Source organism: Rhyacophila brunnea, unplaced genomic scaffold (genome assembly GCF_057557595.1).
Source record: "Rhyacophila brunnea isolate RB1 unplaced genomic scaffold, BYU_Rbru_1.0 scaffold_15, whole genome shotgun sequence".
Lineage (NCBI taxonomy): Eukaryota > Metazoa > Arthropoda > Insecta > Trichoptera > Rhyacophilidae > Rhyacophila > Rhyacophila brunnea.
Genome location: NW_028232806.1, coordinates 9,293,618 through 9,314,395, shown reverse-complemented (window position 1 = coordinate 9,314,395; position 20,778 = coordinate 9,293,618). Strand labels below are relative to the sequence as shown.

The 20,778-nt window shown below is 31.9% G+C and overlaps 1 protein-coding gene across 1 annotated transcript; it reads right to left on the bottom strand.

Annotated features, from left to right (window-relative positions):
* Positions 1-3,045: 3,045 nt before the first annotated feature.
* On the bottom strand, positions 3,046-20,417 carry LOC147074904 (uncharacterized). The gene is made up of 9 exons (XM_085943266.1): positions 20,315-20,417; positions 17,477-17,617; positions 15,538-15,707; positions 13,950-14,076; positions 11,769-11,910; positions 9,499-9,641; positions 7,689-7,830; positions 6,298-6,494; positions 3,046-3,155 (listed from the first exon to the last, which is right to left on the bottom strand). Exons 1-9 carry the CDS (start codon positions 20,415-20,417, stop codon positions 3,046-3,048), a joined length of 1,275 nt encoding a protein of 424 aa, XP_085799392.1.
* Positions 20,418-20,778: the final 361 nt, after the last annotated feature.

Here is a 20,778-nt window from a genome sequence, read left to right as displayed (position 1 = left end):
CTAGCGCGGAGATCATTTGGGCGCCTGAGTAGTATCTACAAAAGTGACTTCCCATTTAGCGCAGCAATAAAAGCTTAAAATATGAAGTCTTAATCATTTGTAAACATAATTCATCTATAGAAAGGAAAAAGGACGTAACCCTCAGTTTTTTCAAAATAAGTTTTTTTTATATAATAACGTTGCACATGACTAAATACGCGCTATTTGCAAAGAATTTAAGCTTCAAATGCCGATATCTTAATTTATCTGTAATATTTTTTTAAATAAGCTAAGTGGGAAAAAATGACTTAACTATCATTTTTGTTGGTTTTTCTTTAAATAACTCAAAAATTAATATCAGATTAGGAATATAAAAATTAGTAATTATCATGTACTTCACAGTTATGTATATTTTGTATTTTGACCGAAAACCATAATTTGTGTGCCTAAAATTTGATTTGTGTGGACTACGTCCTTTTTCCTTTGTCTACAGTCGAATATAATTTCCAAAATAAGCGAACAGCTTATTATCTGTCTATGGGGACATCACTAGCACATGCGGTGAAATTTAGTGAAACTGGACCACGTAGTACGTAATAATTGCCTCATTCTACTAAATAATATTAGGAGAGAAACGCAAGAAAAAAGCTCATAATATAGCGGTAGGAAACGGAATATTAGGTACATTCCTACAAACAAAGTAAACAAGATATAGTGCGCTTGGCCTGTATTGACTGAAATTCATTTAATTCTATTCCTCGTTAACTGTATTTTATTTAAATATCACCAATATCATTACACATTAGACAACTTTACTGAAACGCAAAAAATCACTGTGATTTCAGACACTATTTTTCATAATAATGCCTATTGAATAAATAATATATTTTAGTTATTCCATTTTCAAAAGCCCCAAATGTAATTCTAATAGATTTAAGTTTTGTACTATTCCATTTGAGTCGATTTTTTCGACCCGGTTTTCGCCTTTCGGCATCTTCAGACACTATGTACACTCACCAAAAGGCAAATATACACTGATAACGAATAAAATAATTAACTCTAACTTATATAACAAATCAATACAATAAAGTAGGTAAAAACTTTATCACCTACCTATTAAGTCAAGGATCACAATAAAAAAATATATGAAAAACAAATTAAGAATAGTTGAAGTGTTTGTAAAAAACCCGTTACTTTATTTATAATAATACACTCGATAAGCGTATATTTAAAAAAACTACCGAAATGCAAGGGAAAGACAGTAAAAAATAGGTATGTAATTAAATTAGAAATACAAAATAACAAATCTAATATCTAATATCTGATAACAATAATCAATAATGGTAGCGTTATTAGCAGATATTTGAAACCAATCAATATCAAATTAATGTTAATATTGAATCTAATAAAATTGAAACATTATTGTCTGCAATTCTCCAGGAACAACGCGTATTTTTTTCATCTCTGTGCTATAGAGCAGTGCTCCGCAACCGGTGGGCCGCGGCACACTGGTGTGCCATGAGACAATGTAAAGTGTGCCGCGGTGCATTGCTCCAAAAAAATACAAATAATTTTGTATATAATACAATACTTACTTAATAGCCAAATTTCCGTTCATGGCTGGTAATATATTTGAGCACCTACATGAACTTAATAAAATAATGCAAGGTCAGAATGAAAATATATTGACGTTTTCTGATAAATCGGAAGGAGTTAAGACAAGGTTCTTTCACAAATGTACTAAAGGACCTACCAGACGACCAAACGACGAACAATTAATTTTAGATCCGTTTCAAAAACATTTAACTTTGCTGCAAAAGAAATTTCATCATTACTTTCATACAATCAATACTACTGGATTCGAAACCCTTTCGCAAACAATGCCGAAAATTCTATAGAAGCGCTTTTCCTATGAATTCGAGAGGAATTGGTTGAATTGAGAAACGAGGGGACTTCGCCGATGTTCCATTGGCTATTTTCTGGATTTCGGTTAGTAAAGAATATCCTCGGATTTCCGACAAGGCTATCGCGGTTCAGCTTCCATTTTCTATGACATCTCAACATCTAGGTGAGCAAAGATTTTCAACTCGAGTTATAATTAAAAATAATAAGCTGTCTTGCTTGAAGGGTCTTGACCGAGAACTTCGGGTTGCTCTTTCAAATAAGTATAATAATAGTATATAATATAAAGTCAAAATATATAAAACTTTTACGTGCATTGAAACAAGCTCGGTTATCACATTAATTAGTTATGAAATTGATAATACAAATACATGGAAATATGTACATTTACTTCTTCGTCGTGTGTTAATATGGTATTAATATTTTAAAACATGCAATTGTAGGATACAATTTATTATTATGTCAATACTCGACAAATAATAAAATTATTCTTAACCCGGCAACTAACCATAATTCAAGTGGATGTATTAATAAATACAAAAAATCGCTAACATACAATCAATACCATTCTTTTTCTTTGGACACAATTTGAAAAACGCTATTTTAGAGTATCACACTGTCTTTAACCTTAGCGACAGGTAGGGGGGCCCGTCAAAGATCCTGGCTTTGGGTCCACCTTTAGGATGTGGGGTCCATGTTTTGGTATATAAATTGTTTTACATGTGGTGTGCCGTAGAATTCTGGGAAGACCTTTGGAGTGTCGTGGGTGAGAAAAGGTTGCGGAGCAGTGCTATAGAGATCACCGTATAGTATACGGTCATCTTTTTTCGATAAGAAAGCTCACGGCAAACTGTGCTACGGTGAAATGTAATACGTATAAATATGTATAATATTTGAGGATATTGAAGAGACTCTGTATAAGAAATAGAAATACATTAACTGCCGTCAAAGTTTTGCTCTATGGCGACTCACTTTTGCATTTCTTTCTTATTAATCTATTATCTCTGCCCTTTCAGTATCGAATAAAAAAAATTAGGGTAAAAATAAATAAATATATTATCTGATTTTTCATTTTGATATTTATTATATAAATGAAAATCTACGAATATAATAGTTAGTATAGTTATTTTATATTATTATTATTAAGGATACTACTTAATTTCTTTAACAATTATTCAATACATTATAGTTAATTCTGTACCCTGATTCATCGACACCTGTTGTAAACAGATCGTCACTGTGGAAGAATACGTTAAGGGCCCCAGGTGGCGTGGCTGAAAAGAGAAACAATTATTAAAATCAGACGAGAATATAAAATATCGTTGTTGAGTTGTTAAAACTAGGGATTGCAATACCGGTATTTCAAAACCGGTATTCAAATATTTATCAATACTGAAATACCGGTTTTTTAAATCCAAAATTCCGGAAATTTTGGTATTAAGAAAGCACACTCGTTTACGTTTTTGAAAATGAATTATAAGTTATGTGCTGCTAAAATGCAAATATATTGAGGGAATCCAACAGAGGTGAAAAAATAATAAAAAAAAATCATTAAATACGAGGGTGGGTCAATAATTCCTTAGAAAAAAGCATTAAAACAGTTTTTATTTTTGTATTTTTTTTTTATTTCTCAACATAATCTCCTTGGAGCTCAATACACTTGGTTAGACGTTACTCAATTTTTTTTTAACCGTCAGAAAAATAAGTGTTCGGAAGGTCCTCAAAATAAGCATTTGTCCGATCGATGACTTCTTCATTTGAAAAAAAACGTTGTCCACTTAGCCATTTTTTTAAGTTTGGGAAAAGGAAAATGTCACTGGGGGCTAAATTTGACGAATACGGTGGGTGGTCGAACAATTCGAACTTCAATTCTTTAATTTTAGCCATTGATCGTAAACATGTGTGAACACGGGCATTGTCTTGATGAAAGAGGATTTTTTTCATGTTTAAATGAGGCCGTTTTTTCTTCAATTTTGTTTTTTAGCTGGTCCAATAAAGATGCATAATAATCCCCTGTTATTGTTTTTCCTTTTTCCAAATAGTCAACAAAAATAATTCCACGTGCATCCCAAAATACAGTAGCCATAATCTTACCAGCTGATTTTACGGTTTTCGCCTTCTTTGGACATGGTTCGCCTTTCGCAATCCACTGCTTTGACTGTTCTTTCGTCTCGGGAGTATAGTGGTGTATCCATGTTTCATCTACAGTCACAAAGCGACGAAAAAATTCATCCGGATTGCGTTGCATGAGCGACAACAGGGCTTTAGAGGCCACCACCCTATTGCGTTTATTGTCGACTGTGAGCAAACGCGGCACCCATCTTGCAGAAATTTTTTTCATGCCCAATTTGTCATGTAAAATAGAAATGACGCTACCTTTTGAGATCCCTGTAACCTCAATTATCTCACGCAACTTTAATCTTCGGTCACTTAACACCATATCGTGGATTTTATTGATCATTTCTGGTGTAGTCACCTCTGCAGGACGTCCTGAGCGTGGTTCATCCTTTGTTGATGTACGACCACGTTTAAATTCATTTAACCAGTTATAAATAGTTGCAAGTGAAGGAGCAGATATGTCGTGAACTAAATCCAACTCATTTTTTATTTCCTTTGCTGTTAACCCTTTTATATTAAAATGTTTAATACTTTGGACGCGGAAGACGCACACGGTGCGTAATGACCAGGCGGCCGATCGATGTAATTGACGTGCATTTTAAAGGGGGCAATTAAAATCTCATTATCTATTCAGCAGCGAAAGCGTTTATAACAGCTCTAAACTCAATTTTCTCCATTTTCCATTTTTCCATTTTCCACAAGCAAATTTTTTTTTAAATGTAAGAGAAACACACAACAACCCGACCAATCTGATTGAAACTTCGCAGCATACTGAATCGGTAGTGCCGCTGCATGAAAACAAACCGCTTACAGTACTAGTCGCGCCACCTGTCGGCTTTTCTAAGGACTTATTGACCCACCCTCGTATATTTAAATAAGTAATTGTCGCGATGAATTATCAAAATATTATTTTTAAATAGAAAACATCCGTGACAAAAATGTTCAATTATTCTATAAGTATTGATGACTATACAAGCGTTGAATTTAAGAAGCTTTTCCTGCAGCCGGACTTATTTGCACTTGATGAGCTTTTGAGGGCTTTAGTTAAAATTATCAATATATTCAAATTATTTGTAAAAAATCACTAGTTCTACAATTAAGATCAATACATATTTTTAAATGTTAACATAATAAATGCAGGTATGTAGGATTTTGCTATAAAATATAATTTTTTAAAGATTTTAAAGGTATATTTATTGTTTTTTTAATGTTTAAGAAATACCGGTATTAATACTGGTATCCAATAAGAAATACCGAAAAACCGGTATTGACATTTTCGTTCGTTATTGCAATCTCTACTTAAAACCTCAGATGCGACAAAATTGAAAATGTATTATAGAAGAGACACAAACTCGTCAAAAAACCAACTAACAAAATTACGAATAAATCATACATTAATCATTTTGATATTGAGCATTCATATTTGTTTCTTTTATGAACTTGTTTAAAGATAGGCTTGTTAAGGATTTTAAAAAGAAAATGGTATACAGTATACATGATAAATCTACCTATACCGGTTTCTGACTGCCGATGACTGACACACCAGTACCTAACAATAATACTCTTGTGATATCTTAGTGATAGCTTAATCGTCGGCCTATAGCATCGTGGGTCCCTGGTTCGAATCTTGGTTCTGACAAGTATACGTATTATTTTTAAATTTGCGTGTGAGTCAGAGTATGGCCCCAATAGGTTGAGCTAGTGGCTGACATCCATTTCTCGTAAAAACAAAAATCTATTAATACAAACTTCCACCCAGTAGAGGCCCATATGCAGTGATGTTCCTAGATACATAGGCAGTGCCAAAATGCCGCCTCATTTTTTTACACATTATTTTTATCATCCTTTCATGAGTCAAATATCTGAGAAATGTGTTGTATGGATACATTACTAACAAAATCTCAGACTAATTATTCGCAAATCTGCACGTGTCGTTTTTGTGTCACCAAGGACGTCGAAGGGCAACGGAAGTAAACTAGATATCGCGATCCCAACAAAACCAATGAGTTGAATTTTTTAATGGAAAGATATTTCCATTATTACTAAGTTTAGTTAGCTATTTCTATATATTCCAAATGATTTTTCTCGATTTGCCGCCCTTCGAGTAAATGCCGCCCCCAAGCGACGCTCAATTTGCTTACCCCTACGGGACGTCACTGGCCATATGATCTTATCAGGATTGGACACGGTCGGAAAAAAACCTTTCCTGAGCCTCACTTATTATAATATAAAGGCTTCTTTTACATTTGAGAAACTTTTTTCTTTTACTTTCCTCAGTTATGGATAGTAAATACTCACATGCAACAATTTTTCCTTGAGCGCTGGTACCACACCATCTGGTCCCTCTTAATCCTTCTGCCGTCTCTCCTTCCGGGATGGTAAGATAATCATCGCTCGTCTGGCTTCCAACAACAAAAGGATTCTCAAAGCAGTCCCCATCTATTTGTGAGTTGTCCGTAGTGATAAAGGCTACCACGAACTTACTGGCAGTAAGCCTAAAAAATATTAAAAATACATTTAAATGACAACAGTAAGTTGCTCACAAAGTCATTATGATTATGAAGCTTTTTGCCACGCCATGAAATATTACTTTACCGAATAATTGTGGTATGGATGAGGGTTGATCCTTTTTCCTGCACGCAACTTTGGCAGGTCCTTCTTTTTATGAAATCTAAATCTGAATTTGGATAGTGATTCGGCATTTTCGGCTTGATTCCTTTTGATCGAACGTGTATTTATTTAGTTATGTAGGTATATTATTGTGATTCATCTTTCATCATCATCATTAGGGATTCCAATCCCGGGCTATTTTCGATACCTATGAATCCCGGGATCGATAAACATAATCCCGGGATTACGGGATTGATTTTTTTTATCAATTTTTATGGAAAATAAAATAAAAGCGAAAATATAACAGAAAAAATACTTTTAATAAAAAATAACTACATTAGAAATAAACTGAGTTTGAATGAAGTTTGATTTATACCCATGTGTAGGTTGCCGATTCATTTTATTTTTTCACATAAATTATTAAAAATGAGAAAGATTGGAAAAAAACAATGCTTCGCATTTTTAACAAAGTAATTCCACCATGATATCATACGTTTTACGGCAGTTTCATATTTGGCTGACTAATTAGATTTATGAAGCGGAAAGGCCATAAGTACGCCATGATTATTTGCTTTATTATTTTAAATCTCGCTAATCCATTCATTGTGTCTTTACTATCCGAAACGGCAATCTCATATTAATATTACAATATTATTTACTCCATTAAACGTGTGTATTTCCAAGATTGAACGTATACAATTTTAACAATAAATGTCTTAAATAGTATAAATTATACTAGATTTATTTTTGACCGATTTTATCAATGTTATTTGTAAATATAAAAATTTTATATTAACAATGGAAAAAAATGCCAATCCCGGGACCAGTCGCGGGATCCTGGGATTGTCAAATTGTAATCCCGAAATCCCGGGATCAGAATTTTGGCTCGGGATTGGATTCCCTAATCATCATTCATTCATCGGCATATAGGTACATCCGTATAGCAATCATAATTTTATTGTACGAAATTTGTCTGCAAAACTTTCTCAACAAAATGTCGATAATAACTAATAATATAATAATATTCATATCGCTAAAAACCGGAGAAAGAAGAAGATTTAATCAAAGTTCTTGCTTACTTGATGCCGCATACATCTGACGTTCTTTTAAAGCATGTAGCATAGTGTAGATTAGCCAGGTATGGACCCACACCTCTGTTGTAGTTGAACGATTCAAAAGTACCAGAACGATCTGGGAAGTACTGCAAACAACCGTCAGGCGCTGAAAGCAAAATAGAAATAAAACAGTATTTTATAGTTTTAAAAATATTTTATCCTGCAAGATCTTGGCCTGACTGGTTATTATCTTTGTGGTAGTTTTTTTTCTTATCAACAATGTCATGGATCAATTCGAATGCAGGAAAATGCTCTAAATTCCATGGACGACCAAGCACAATGACGTTTCTATCTTAATGAAGTTGTTCAGTGCGCTCCGCTCAAACAAGCCTAACCTTCTTTCCATGTATTTGGTCTAATGGATCCCGAACCAATATTTTGTACAAGTTTCATGTCACATGTCAGTTCAATGCTTTGGAGAGTAGAACTTTCATTTGACCAACGCGACATAATAATATGTTACCTAGCACAAATTTTTCTTGTAATTTCAATCACTGTTAAAGGAAAACACCAATTACACAAAAATATTGATACTCTCAAAAACTTAAATATTAAAATATCTGTCTTCAGTATTAGGCTTTCTGCATGTCTATTCTTAACGTTTATCACTTTAGCACGATTTCGTTATTTTCATTGTTACAAATTAACACGGAAGGAATTCTATACACTAAACGGTTATCGGCGACTATCTCTAATTCGTAATACGGCGAAAATTTAGGTTGGTAGACATCTCGGTCAAATTCAAATATGTTTGTGCTGCCGAACCCAAGCGGATAAGACCGAACATAAGCGGATAAAGATGAACCAGCCAAACTGAGCCGAATTTTGTATTGACACGTTTTACAGTTTTATTAGTCGTGTCATTGCAATTGCAGAAATGACAATCTTGCATCTCAATTCTCAATATGTAGAATTTACGTACTCTGTCCCGTTCTCACGGCTGTTAAAATCGAGGGCTTAGTGTCAAACAACACTATCTACAAAAGTACAACTTTACAGGAGAGCCAAAAATCGTTATTTTAGATTCTTGTAACTCAACAAGGGAAATGTTTATTTAAAACCTAATGTTAATATTTTATAATTTATTGTGTATTGTACATTTATCTTTCTTATGATGATGTTAAAATTTATAGGGATAGTTTATAAAAAATATGAAAACAAGGGTAACTTATGTAGTTAGCGTTAAAATTTACTGACGATTTAATAAGAAATTAGAATAGATTGACTAATGTTGTTTGACTATCATGTAGCCTTAAATGTAAAATAACGTTATCTCGAAGAAAAAAAAAACACTTTTTGTAGAAAACGTTGTCTGACTTTAAGCACTCGTAAATGATATCACCTTTTGACAGTTCAGACGGTTAACTTTTTTACATAATTAACCGCCAGAATACGTAAAGTGATAAAGGTGAGATATTTATCACAATTACCTATTTTTGTGTTAAGTGATATTTTAGAATAGGCCTGCAGACGGTTAACTTTTTTGCATAATTAACTGCCAGAATACGTAAAAGTGATAAATGTTACATATTTATCATAATTAGCTCTTTTTATGTAAAGTGGTATGTTAGAATAGTCCTGCTGGTTACAACCATATTATTATTATAATATTTCATTTTCTTTACGTTAACAATGTCAACAACGAGTCCTTTTAATTGTGCTGGCGATTTTTTTCAAGATACACAATTATTAATACTTCTCGGACAGCATTTCATATGATATAAATGTCGTTTTTTATTACGTTTAATAATATTAAAAAATGTATTACAGTTACCTATCAAATATAGATCTCTGTCAGCCGTTGACAATAACCTTGCTTCCCTTGTACTATCAAGACTTCGCTCAATAAAGGGTTTTTCTTCATTAACTGGAAGATTAGCAGTCAAAATATCCAAATAGTTTGGTTCTTTGTATAGCCTAAAAGAAATAATTAAATAATTATAAGTATCATCAATAATAATAATAGTACTAAAAATTTTAAAAAAAAATAACATTCTCCTCCAGGGCAATGATTTGAGTTTCCCCATCTCCACCCGCTATGTATATGCGGCCGTGGTTTGTGCACGGCCGCCTTCCATGTCAAAATGAAAAGATTTTAGTGCCACAGATCCTTGTCCCGAAGCGATGCTGCACGGGACTGATGTAGCAACCATGCACCTTAGTGCTTAGAGAAAGTGTTTTATAAAATAAAAAGAATCTTGACTTGCTCTGCCGTCATTTATTTTTATTGACATGAAGTGTCCTCTGTACTCGTGTACCGAAACTCTGCCTAAACAGAGGAGTCAGAGGTTGAAGTGATAAATCTAAGGAGGCATCGGAATTATTCCATCCTCCATATAAATTTTTGAAATGCTTCAAAGTTGGCCTTGGCTGATATCTAGTTGGCGTGACCAATCGGGCCCGTGTCTAGACGAACTCTAGTAAACAGCTCCGCTTGGTCAGATCCCATCAACGGGCAGTCCCAGAGGACGTGTTCAGCGTCTTGATGGTCGTGCCTGCGTGTGCATACCTACCCATGTCCTATCAAATGAAAATCATTCAGTTTGGCTACGAAGTCACTATGGCCGGTCAGGAACTGGCTTACCAAGTGTGTTGGTCTTAGTTATCTCATCTGAAGCCTGCAGGACACATCTAGAAAAAATAGATACGTTTGTCGTCCTTTGGTGGATGCCGACTACCTCGACTGCCAAGGACAAAGTTGGACCCCGCGGTGCCGCATCCATATGTGCAATGTGTGCGATGCACGTGGATAGGCAGACCCCTTGTCTTTCTTCATCAGCCGTCCTTTGATTCGAAGGTTTTTGTGATTGATTTATTCTCAGTTAGATAACTTTACTATCTTTCCATGCCATGTCATGAAAAATGGAAGAAAACCAGAATCGTCTACTTTACCTACTGCATCATAATAATATTTAAACTAGCGGAGCCAGCCGTCTCGTTAATCGTTTGGATCCAGATCGGCATATCTACTAACCACATATTGGTGGATTTTAATATAATAATTATAAATTCGTTGATATGAAGGGGCGAAACTACATTTTTAGGGTTAAAACTTATTGTGTGTCTATGTCGTCTGTTGAAATAAGAGTATTCATTCATAACCATCTGTAAATTTTGCGTATCAAAACGTCGCAAGGAACAAAGACACTATTTTTTGACACATTCATATTAATTTTACTAATAACGTGGAGTTACATGGAAACATTTGATATCTTTTATCAATGAATTCAATCAGAAGGTATTTCGGGAGTAGATAAATCAATGTGAGAGTATTAAAAATCAACCAAATGGTGTTTAGATAATATTGTCTCTGTTCTGGCAGAACACACTGGAGAATACTAGTTTTGAGTAATTTGACTTTGAAGTTGTTAAAATGTTTGAAATGGTCTATCATGTGAGTTTATTAAGTAATCGTAAAAAAGATGACTTTAAAATAAAGACTGTATATCCATTAAGAAGGCTTCCAGACGGTTAAGTTTAAAATAAGGAGCATTTTGGTAAACTAACTCAATATATAATTTTTTTCGAATTAGTGTCTTCTGCCAGAACGGTGACGATATTAAATTAGGGTATTATGAAAAATCTCATATTTAAAGAAAAATTATAATAATATATAGGTACTATAGGTATTTACTTTAATTTTATGTTGATTACAATATGTAAATTATTGCAATTTTCTGGAATTATCTACACATTTAAAAATATGTATTTGTCATGCTACTGTAGAAATGGTGATTTTTACAAATAATTTGAATATATTGATAATTTTAACAAAATCCCTCTATAATACTAGTCACCAAGTACAAATATGGCTGACTGCAGGAATTGCTTCTTAATTTCAACGATTCAATAATATGATTGAGCATTTTGTCACGCATTACATAAGTTAAATTACCAATAATTAACGTCACAATTCAAATTTTGTTTATATTCAAACTGATGGTATACTGTGTATATCATATCAACTGTAGAACCTTTCTACATTAATATACATGTGCATTAGTTAAAGAGATAAATAATTCTGATTCAATAAGTTGTACTGACCCGAGAGTATTATGGCACTCCAATTGTGTCACTCTTATCCTCCACGACGCGAGTGGAAGAGTGACTCTTTCTGTTCTGTCGGCAATCTTGAAATTTATTCTGATGGCTCGTTGGTTGAGAGATGCATTCACCCGGATATACACTATTAAACAATTAATAACAAATCATTTAAAGCATTTAAATAATTTTGGCACACATTTTTCTGCGGTTCTATTCTATACACAAGGCTGCTTTCGGTCCGCTACGGCAGCTAAATAGGGTAGGAAAGTATCGAATTATTAAAACTTATTTTAACAATTAATGCCATGAAAAATCTTAAGTAGCGTTTTCCCGAAAGTGATAAATATTATCAAACTTAGGGTAGGTTTCTATCAAAGTATTAGCACTTATTGTAACAATTACAATAAATTGGTTATAATTGTTGTAATAAGTGCTATATTTTAACAACACCTCTCTTGGCTGTGATAAAATTTAGAGCGAGACAGACAGTTTTGACTGTTTAGACCAGCGGTTCCCAACCGGTGGTACGCGAGTGGATAGTTGGTGGTACGCGAAAAATAATCAATAATGGCGGACATAAAAAGTAAAAAAAATCAGTCATAAAAATAACATTTAAACCATTGTATTTTTTCTATAATTCATAATTTTAATTAATAATATACAGTACAGTTGTTAATATGTACAGTCGATGATCGAAAATCCAACTATCAATATCGTATTTTTGGAGTGGCGTTGCTGTAAATTTGTAAAAATGAAAGTGTGAATTGTCTCGTTTTCATCAGAAGAATTTTTACATTTACCGTGTTTAATTTATTTTATTTACATATTATGTTTTCTATTAATATCGGTAATTTTTGGAAAAAATTGCCCGCCGTGAATTTTATTTTTTTATACAAATAATTTAATTTAATTCTATGTAATTTTTTTTTAATAAAAATTAGTTAAAAAAAACTTTTTTAAATGTCCTGGTTTTGAATTTCGACAAGAAATGAGCTTCGACACCTTTTAAAAAAAAAAAAAAAAAAAAACATTGTGACATGTAAAGTTCAAATGTCTCATTTTTATCAGAAAAAATAAAACCTTTGGTAAATTGAGTTCTGGGAAATATAGTCACCCTCTAAAATTTATAATAACAAATTTCTTGAAATACAATCATTTTTACGAAGTGGTACAATTAAGCGTGATGTACTACCAAGTGGTACGCGAGCCAAAAAAGGTTGGGAAACGCTGGTTTAGGCGGTTAACTTATTGTAACAAAATTGTAATACCTCAGTACAAATATGTAATAAATAATAACACTTTATCAATTTAGCGTTCCATAGTCGCCTTGTGTATAGAATAGACCCGCAGGTACAGACATGATTTTTGTTTGACGAAAATTCGAAACATTTTAGCGTGAATTAAATGCCAATTATGAAAGAAAAAAAATCACGTGTTATTCGTAATCTAACGTATCGATTATTAGTATTGTGGGCATAACAAGATCCTCAGACAAAGTGCACCGTGTTAATTAGCATTTTAAGTTATGATAAAAAAAACCTAAAAACTTGTTACATTATAAAACTAACATTAAGCGTGTCTCTCAAACCAATAATTGTCAGTAATATAATTTTACGGTCAGTGAACTCGATTATGTAAACCGACTCATTTATATTTTCCGTCATTCGCAAGAATCAATGGAATGTCGATGCATCAAATTTCACCCATTGTATTGCAAGTAATCAGCGAGCAAATATGCATTGGTTGCAACATTGTAACAAGAAATACATTATTTAATAATTGATAACGTTTTGTCATAGTCAAATTTCTAAGAAATGATCCACAGGGTATAAACCCACCGCTGTCATTTACCCCAAGCCGATTCTATATTTCCTTTGTCTCCATTTACTATAAAAACGAATGTTGTGATACATCAGTAACTCATAAATTTAAAATCGTTCAAACTCTCTACACGCATCTACGGTTCAACGTTTGTAATTTTTATCGCAAACACAAATCTCCGTAATTGTAATTATAAAATTCACATTGTACGAATCTGTATTACGATTGTATCTTTTGTTGGTTAAAGGAAAATAAATTGGGCTACTCATTGGAACATACCTACCCCATCATCAGCTCCCTTACCTTCAGTATCAAATTATTTTTTTTTTTCATAATTTTGTAGATAAAGTATGTATTTACTATGTTGTCCACTGTTTTCTCCGCAAAGCTCTGGTATTCTTTCGCTGAAAGCTTGAAGACTTGTCACCTGGAATACGTCTTCACGACAAGTATTCCCAGGTAACTTGTCTGTCGCCTCCGAAGGTATCTGAAAGATATGAATGATTCATTATTACATTTAAATAGTGCTGAAATGAATACTCATTAAAACATAATTGTTTGTTTAATTTTGGATTTACAGAATTTTATTCGCCGGGACAATTGGGCGCCTCACAATCAAATGAAATTCAAAAATAAATAGACGTTCATCAATAATAGGTACTTTTAAATATATATATTAAATAATATTACCTATTTATATTAGGTATAATTTAATAATTGGTGAGAATTTAATTATGCTCACGTAAATAACGATGTAATTGTGTATATTATGTTTAAGTGACAACGAGGATAGAGTTTTTTATTTTTATAATATAAAGCCTCAAGCATGATAATTCTAAATCCGCAATAAAAAACAACATGTTAAAAGCAAAATAAATTAAATCTATTAAGTAATATGGTCAAAGTAGTTCCTCGTCTACTTTCTGTAGAAAATCGAACGTCTGTTTATTTCATTCGACAGTGCGGCGCCCAGTTGTTCCATTTTCTAATTAGGCAACTTAACAAAATATGACCGCGCAAAAAAATGATCGAGGAAACGGTCAAAATATTAAGAGAGTTTTTCCCCAACCTATTAAAAATATTTGTATACTTATCGTAACCTGTACAAAAATATTTTTGCGAATGAAATTTGGGCGAATGCATCTGGTTGGCTGTAAGTGATAATGTCTACTAATTCTAAAATAATTCGTATTAATAATAATTGAAATACGACATATATCTCAAAACAATGATGTTGATTATTAATATATATTTAAATATATTTAAAAATAAAAACTAATAATTGAACTAAATTTTTGATAATAACGACGATTGGCAGTGAGTACAGATACAATACTTGACCAAGAACCACCGCCACCCCACTAAACTGTGTGCGCAGTGTTAATAAATAAAAAATACTAAATCTAAAAAATCTAATTTGGAATCCCAGAGATTATAAATATATTTTTTTTTCGTAAATATTTCACTATATAATGTTAACAACAATTTTACTAATTGTTTTATAAATGCGTTTAAAAATTAATAAATTTAAAAAATCTTAACACCACTGCAAATGGATGTACTGAAATATGACTATATTCTAAAACATTAGATCGAGAGGTTTAAAAGAATACTTTTGTATGTATTAAAAATACTTTATTCAGTCATCAAATGTTTAAAATAAATATAAAGGATAATAAGGCTTCAAAATTATATAAATAAATTATCTACAACGTTTAAAGGATGTCTAGGCTTATGCTCCGAAAATACCATAAAATCTCCATTTTGACCTACGTGGCGCATGTGGGCCGTTAATAGAATTCTTAAAAACCATTTTTTTAGGAAACTTTATTTTTTCGCCATGAAAAACTGCTTGGCACGTCAGACAGTCGTAAAATATTATTTGGGAAATTTTGGCACGCGTGCGTAAAAAGGTTCGCCAACCCTGCTCTACAATATGTTTCTTTACCGTAGTCGGTTGAGCCAGTGAAAATATCTCCATATCAATCCTCATCTGGCAGACCCTCGGGTTGTTGATCTCGACGTTATAAAAACATTCCAGTCCATTTGAAAGTGGAGTCAGCGGTGGATTAGAAAAGACCACACTCTTGGAATTGGTTCGTATGTCGCACGCATCCACTGAAATTAAGACAGTGATTTTACATCAAAATTTATTTTTAATCTATGTCTCGATATTTAAATTTCAGACTGTCAAATTTAGACCGTCTTTATAAGATGTCATTGTAATTTAATATTTACATTGACTTATTTTCTAAGCATTATATGTATTTATATGTATATATATATATAGGTATATAAAACTTAATAAATTGCCACTAGAAAAATCATTTTATAGGAAAAAAATTGACACCTGACAGGGCATGAAGTGTATCTGCTGGATACGTGCCGGCATGCTTTTCCAATTAAGCTACGGGAATCTTACTAAATTACGACGATTTAAGCTAGTAGCTGTTATTGAATAATTTCGAAAAACACTTTCTGAGAGAATATATTATAACCAATAAAAAAAAAAAAAATTTTAAGTAAGCCACCCGACGGAGAATCGAACCCTGTATCTCACAGGTTTACGCCCCATCCATCGCATTTACCAATATGCTACAAATCTTAACTATTTAAGACGAGACGATTTATAACGAGGAACGCAGATGAGTGGGTATTAAAAATGCCAATAGTTAAGATTTGTCGCAATTAGTATGTCACTTCGTAGCATATTGGTAAATGCGACGAATGGGGCGTAAAACACGGGAGATACAGGGTTCGATTCCCCGTCGGTGGCTTACTTAAAAAAAAAAAAAGATTTTTTCTATTCTATTCTAATGTATTCTCTCAAAAAGTGTTTTTCAAAATTATGTACGTTCAATAATTAGAATGATGCATTCTTAAATCTTGTGAATTATTCGTTGAATAAAAGAAATAGTTAATTATAGTAGCTGTTACATGAATTAATGTCCCGTCGGGTGTCATATTTTTTCTAGTATGTACTCGTATCTTTATTATACATGAGATGTTTTTAAATTATGTATATTCAATAAGCTATTATTCAACAATATTCTGAATTTCAAATATGACAATAGTAAATACTTATACTCATTTATTTACAAACATTTAAACTATTTTTTTCTTTTAATGATTGATGGGTATGATGAGCCACATGAGCCACGTAAGTCAAAATGGAGATTTTATGGTGTTTTCAGAGCATAAGTCTAGATATTCTTTAAACGTTATAGATAATCTATTTATATAATTTTGAAGCCTTATTGGCATTTCATTCCAGCAAAAGAAATGGCGTATTTCAAAAAAATACTACCTTACAATATGTCAATAATTATTATAAAACAATCATTATTCGTAAGATGTGTTATCACATCTGAATGGTCAAGGACATGGCTTCTAATCAGTATCTTTAGAATTATCTTCAAATGTGTTAATCGTGCCCATTTTTGAATAATACAATGCCTAATTCTTGTCTAATTTGGAATCACAGAGATTATAAATATAATTTTATATCGTAAATATTTCACTATAGAATGTTAACAACAATTTTACTTAGGGTTTTATAAATTCGTTTAAAAATTAATAAACCTAAATAATCTTAATACCACGGCACATGGATGTACTGAAATATTACTATATTCTAAAACATTAGATCGAGAGGTTTAAAAGAACACTATTCTATGTAATAAAAATACTTTATGCGGTCATCAAATGTATAAAATAAATATAAAGGATAATAAGGCTTCAAAATTATATAAATAGATTATCTACAACGTTTAAGTAATATCCAGGCGTATGCTCTGAAAATACCATAAAATCTCCATTTTGACCTACGTGGCGCATGTGGGCCCTTAAGTGTTTAATTATATTGAAAATAATGACTATGTACTCACGAGCGCAACAGGAGCTAAAAACTCCACAAAAGCCTACCACTTTCCCCCCTTGTAAAGTGCACTGTTTGCGGTCCAGGCAAACTCCATTTTGCGAACGATCTGCACTTAGACAAGCGGCTCCGCTTCGCGTATCGAATATCCCTGGAAAACCTAATCATATTATTAAGATATTAAGATATGTAATCATAAAAACTTCAATTAAGGCGATACCTCTACCTACCAGAGGCACCTAGCGGGAAATTTGAAGCTTGCAACGTGAGACATTTTTTTGATAATTTACAATTTAAACTATATTAAATAATAAATATGTATCTGAAAACATTAAAAAGAAAAATATATTTTTATTTTAAGTCAAAGATAAACTTACAATTGTAAAGAAATGTGAATTTGTCAAAGGATCCCATCTTATTACTACATAATATATGGTCATATTTATTACTAAAATTTAGTTTTCTATGTTTTGTTTTAGAGATTTTTGACTAATTCATAGTTTTAATGTATTTAATATTTATTTTAAAAATTATCGCTTTTTATAAAAATATATAATACTCGTATGTGTATAACTTGAAATCATTTTTATTTATATCAAATCGAGCTTCAATATTGGGATCATACCTAAATAAGATTCAATAAAATCACATTATAGTTATAACATTTTTAACAATTATTGTAAGTTTATTTTTGACACATTTTATACCATTTTTTACAAATTTATTGCAAGTTTATTTTTGACTTAAAATATTAAATATTTTTCTTTTTAATGTTTTCTGATACATATTCATTAATAATTAATACAGTTAAAATAACATTGTAAATTATCAAAAAAAATGTCTCAAAATGCAAGCTTCGTATTTTTCTGCTAGGTGCCTCTGGTTTGTAGAGGTATCGCTTTAAGGCATGGGCTATAGGATCACTCGCCAATTAGAGGACATATTATCATATTTTGATAGTCCTATCATAAGGTTTGTATCATTGTTTGAAAATACAAATAATTTTATATAAATTACATTTCAAATGGGATTAACAAAAGACTTTCTTGTATAATATGTAGAGCGACACCAAAAACCAATACAACCAATTGAACGTGTGACCCATTATAAATATTTAGTCACATGGGTCAATGAGAAATGGGACCAGTCTCAGGAAATAAAAACTAGAATTGAGAACGCAAGGAATGCCTTTCTCAAAATGAGATGCTTCCTTAGCAATCGAGACCTTAACCTAGGTCTGAAACTGTATATACTCATTCAGTTAAAAATATGTATATTAGCACTTTGATGCGCACAGATAAAACAAAATATTAATAATAGGTATGCCCTAAGCCTAAATATTCCGCCGTATCTATAAAAGTTAATCAGTGGCTGCATTAATAAATTAGAGGAAACGCAACAATGCTGAGGATTAGGGAATCCAATCCCGAGCCAAAATTCTGATCCCGGGATTTCGGGATTACAATTTGACAATCCCGGAATCCCGGGACTGGTCCCGGGATTGGCATTTTTTTCCATTGTTAATATAAAAATTTTATATTTACAAATAACATTGATAAAATCGGTTAAAAATAAATCTAGTATAATTTATACTATTTAAGACATTTATTGTTAATATTGTATACGTTCAATCTTGGAAATACACAAGTTTAAAGGAGTAAATAATATTGTAATATAAATAATAATGTGAATTTAATATGAGATTGCTATTTCTGATAGTAAAGACATAATGAATGGATTAGCGAGATTTAAAATAGTAAAGCAAATAATCATGACGTACTTATGGCCTTTCCGCTTCATAAATCTAATTAGTCAGCCAAATATGAAACTGCCGTAAAACGTATGATATCATGGTAGAATTACTTTGTTAAAAGTGCGAAGTATTGTTTTTTTCCAATCTTTCTCATTTTTAATAATTTATGTGAAAAAATAAAATGAATCGGCAACCTACACATGAGTATAAATCAAACTTCATTCAAACTCAGTTTATTTCTAATGTAGTTATTTTTATTAAAAGTATTTTTTCTGTTATATTTTCGCTTTTATTTTATTTTCCATAAAAATTGGTAAAAAAAATCAATCCCGAAATCCCGGGATTATGTTTATCAATCCCGGGATTCATAGGTAACGAAAATAGCTCGAGATCCCGGGATCCCGGGATTGGAATCCCTACTGAGGATAACAGGACAAATACCCACTGGAAAAAAACCCCGGATATTAATCCACCACCAATAATCCCCTCGATAGTAACCACCTATTTAAAAAACTCTACGAACATTTATTTACCCCTCCCGTATAAAAATAAAAATTGTTTAAATATTTTTTTCTTTGACACAACAATAATGGACAAGTCAATCAACATTAATACGATATAGTAGATATAAAAAATCAGACGTTTATCGCTTTAATGTTTTACAAATTTCTACGCAAACTTTTGACATTTTGTTTGCAGTGTATTATGTAAAATATCCTCTATTGATGGTTTAAAATTATCTTTCAAAAAAAGAATCCTATTTTGTTTAATTTACATAATATTATAAGATGTTTATTATCTACAAAAATAAGTGACTCCCAAGTTTATTTTAAAAAAACTACACACTGCAATGTTAAAAAAATTAACAATCTTTTTAGAATGTAAATAATTGTGACACCTTGTTTTAATACAATTTTTCGTTTTTAAAAACCATTAAAAATGTTAAGTTATACGAACTTACAGTCTAATAGGTAGTATGAATTAAAATATACGATCCTACTGGTCGATTTTTCTTTTCATATAATATTCATAAAACAACAAATATATGGTAAAAAAGGCCAACTTATTTGTAAAATTATAAAAAAAATTACAAACCTCTTCCCTTTGCAGCTGAATTTCTTTTAACTTCTTCTTTTTTGGCCCACGCTCCAGACATGCACAATAAAACCACAACGGCCAAATAAAAAGATTTCGCCATCTTCATAGAATGGACACTCAGATTTTACCGCGTAAATTAGATAGTCTATTAATATATTAGGCTGTTAAACAATATTGTGCCGATAATTTAAAATATAAGTGATACTTGATATTTTTAATTAGGCATCCCTATTGCGAAGGGAAACATTATTATATTTATAACTAAGTACGTATCATAATTTCATTTTTAGATGATTAATTATAATTGATTTTAAATTAATAGGTCGACGCACAAATAGCAAATGGGTACCGCTACGAATTGTGTGTTTATATATGAGGGCATCTTCCATTTTTTTGACAGTGACAGCTGTTATCTAGCCGCTGGTGGATGCTACCTTTGGGTATTGGGAAATGTTCCTCAT

Coding starts and splice junctions, on each gene's coding strand:
- LOC147074904 (XM_085943266.1), bottom strand. CDS start 20,417: ATGGCGAAATCTTTTTATTTGGCCGTTGTGGTTTTATTGTGCATGTCT. Junction 14,077..15,537: donor CACTGGCTCAACCGACTACG/GTAAAGAAACAT, acceptor CATATCTTTCAG/ATACCTTCGGAGGCGACAGA. Junction 9,642..11,768: donor GAGTGCCATAATACTCTCGG/GTCAGTACAACT, acceptor TATTTCTTTTAG/GCTATACAAAGAACCAAACT.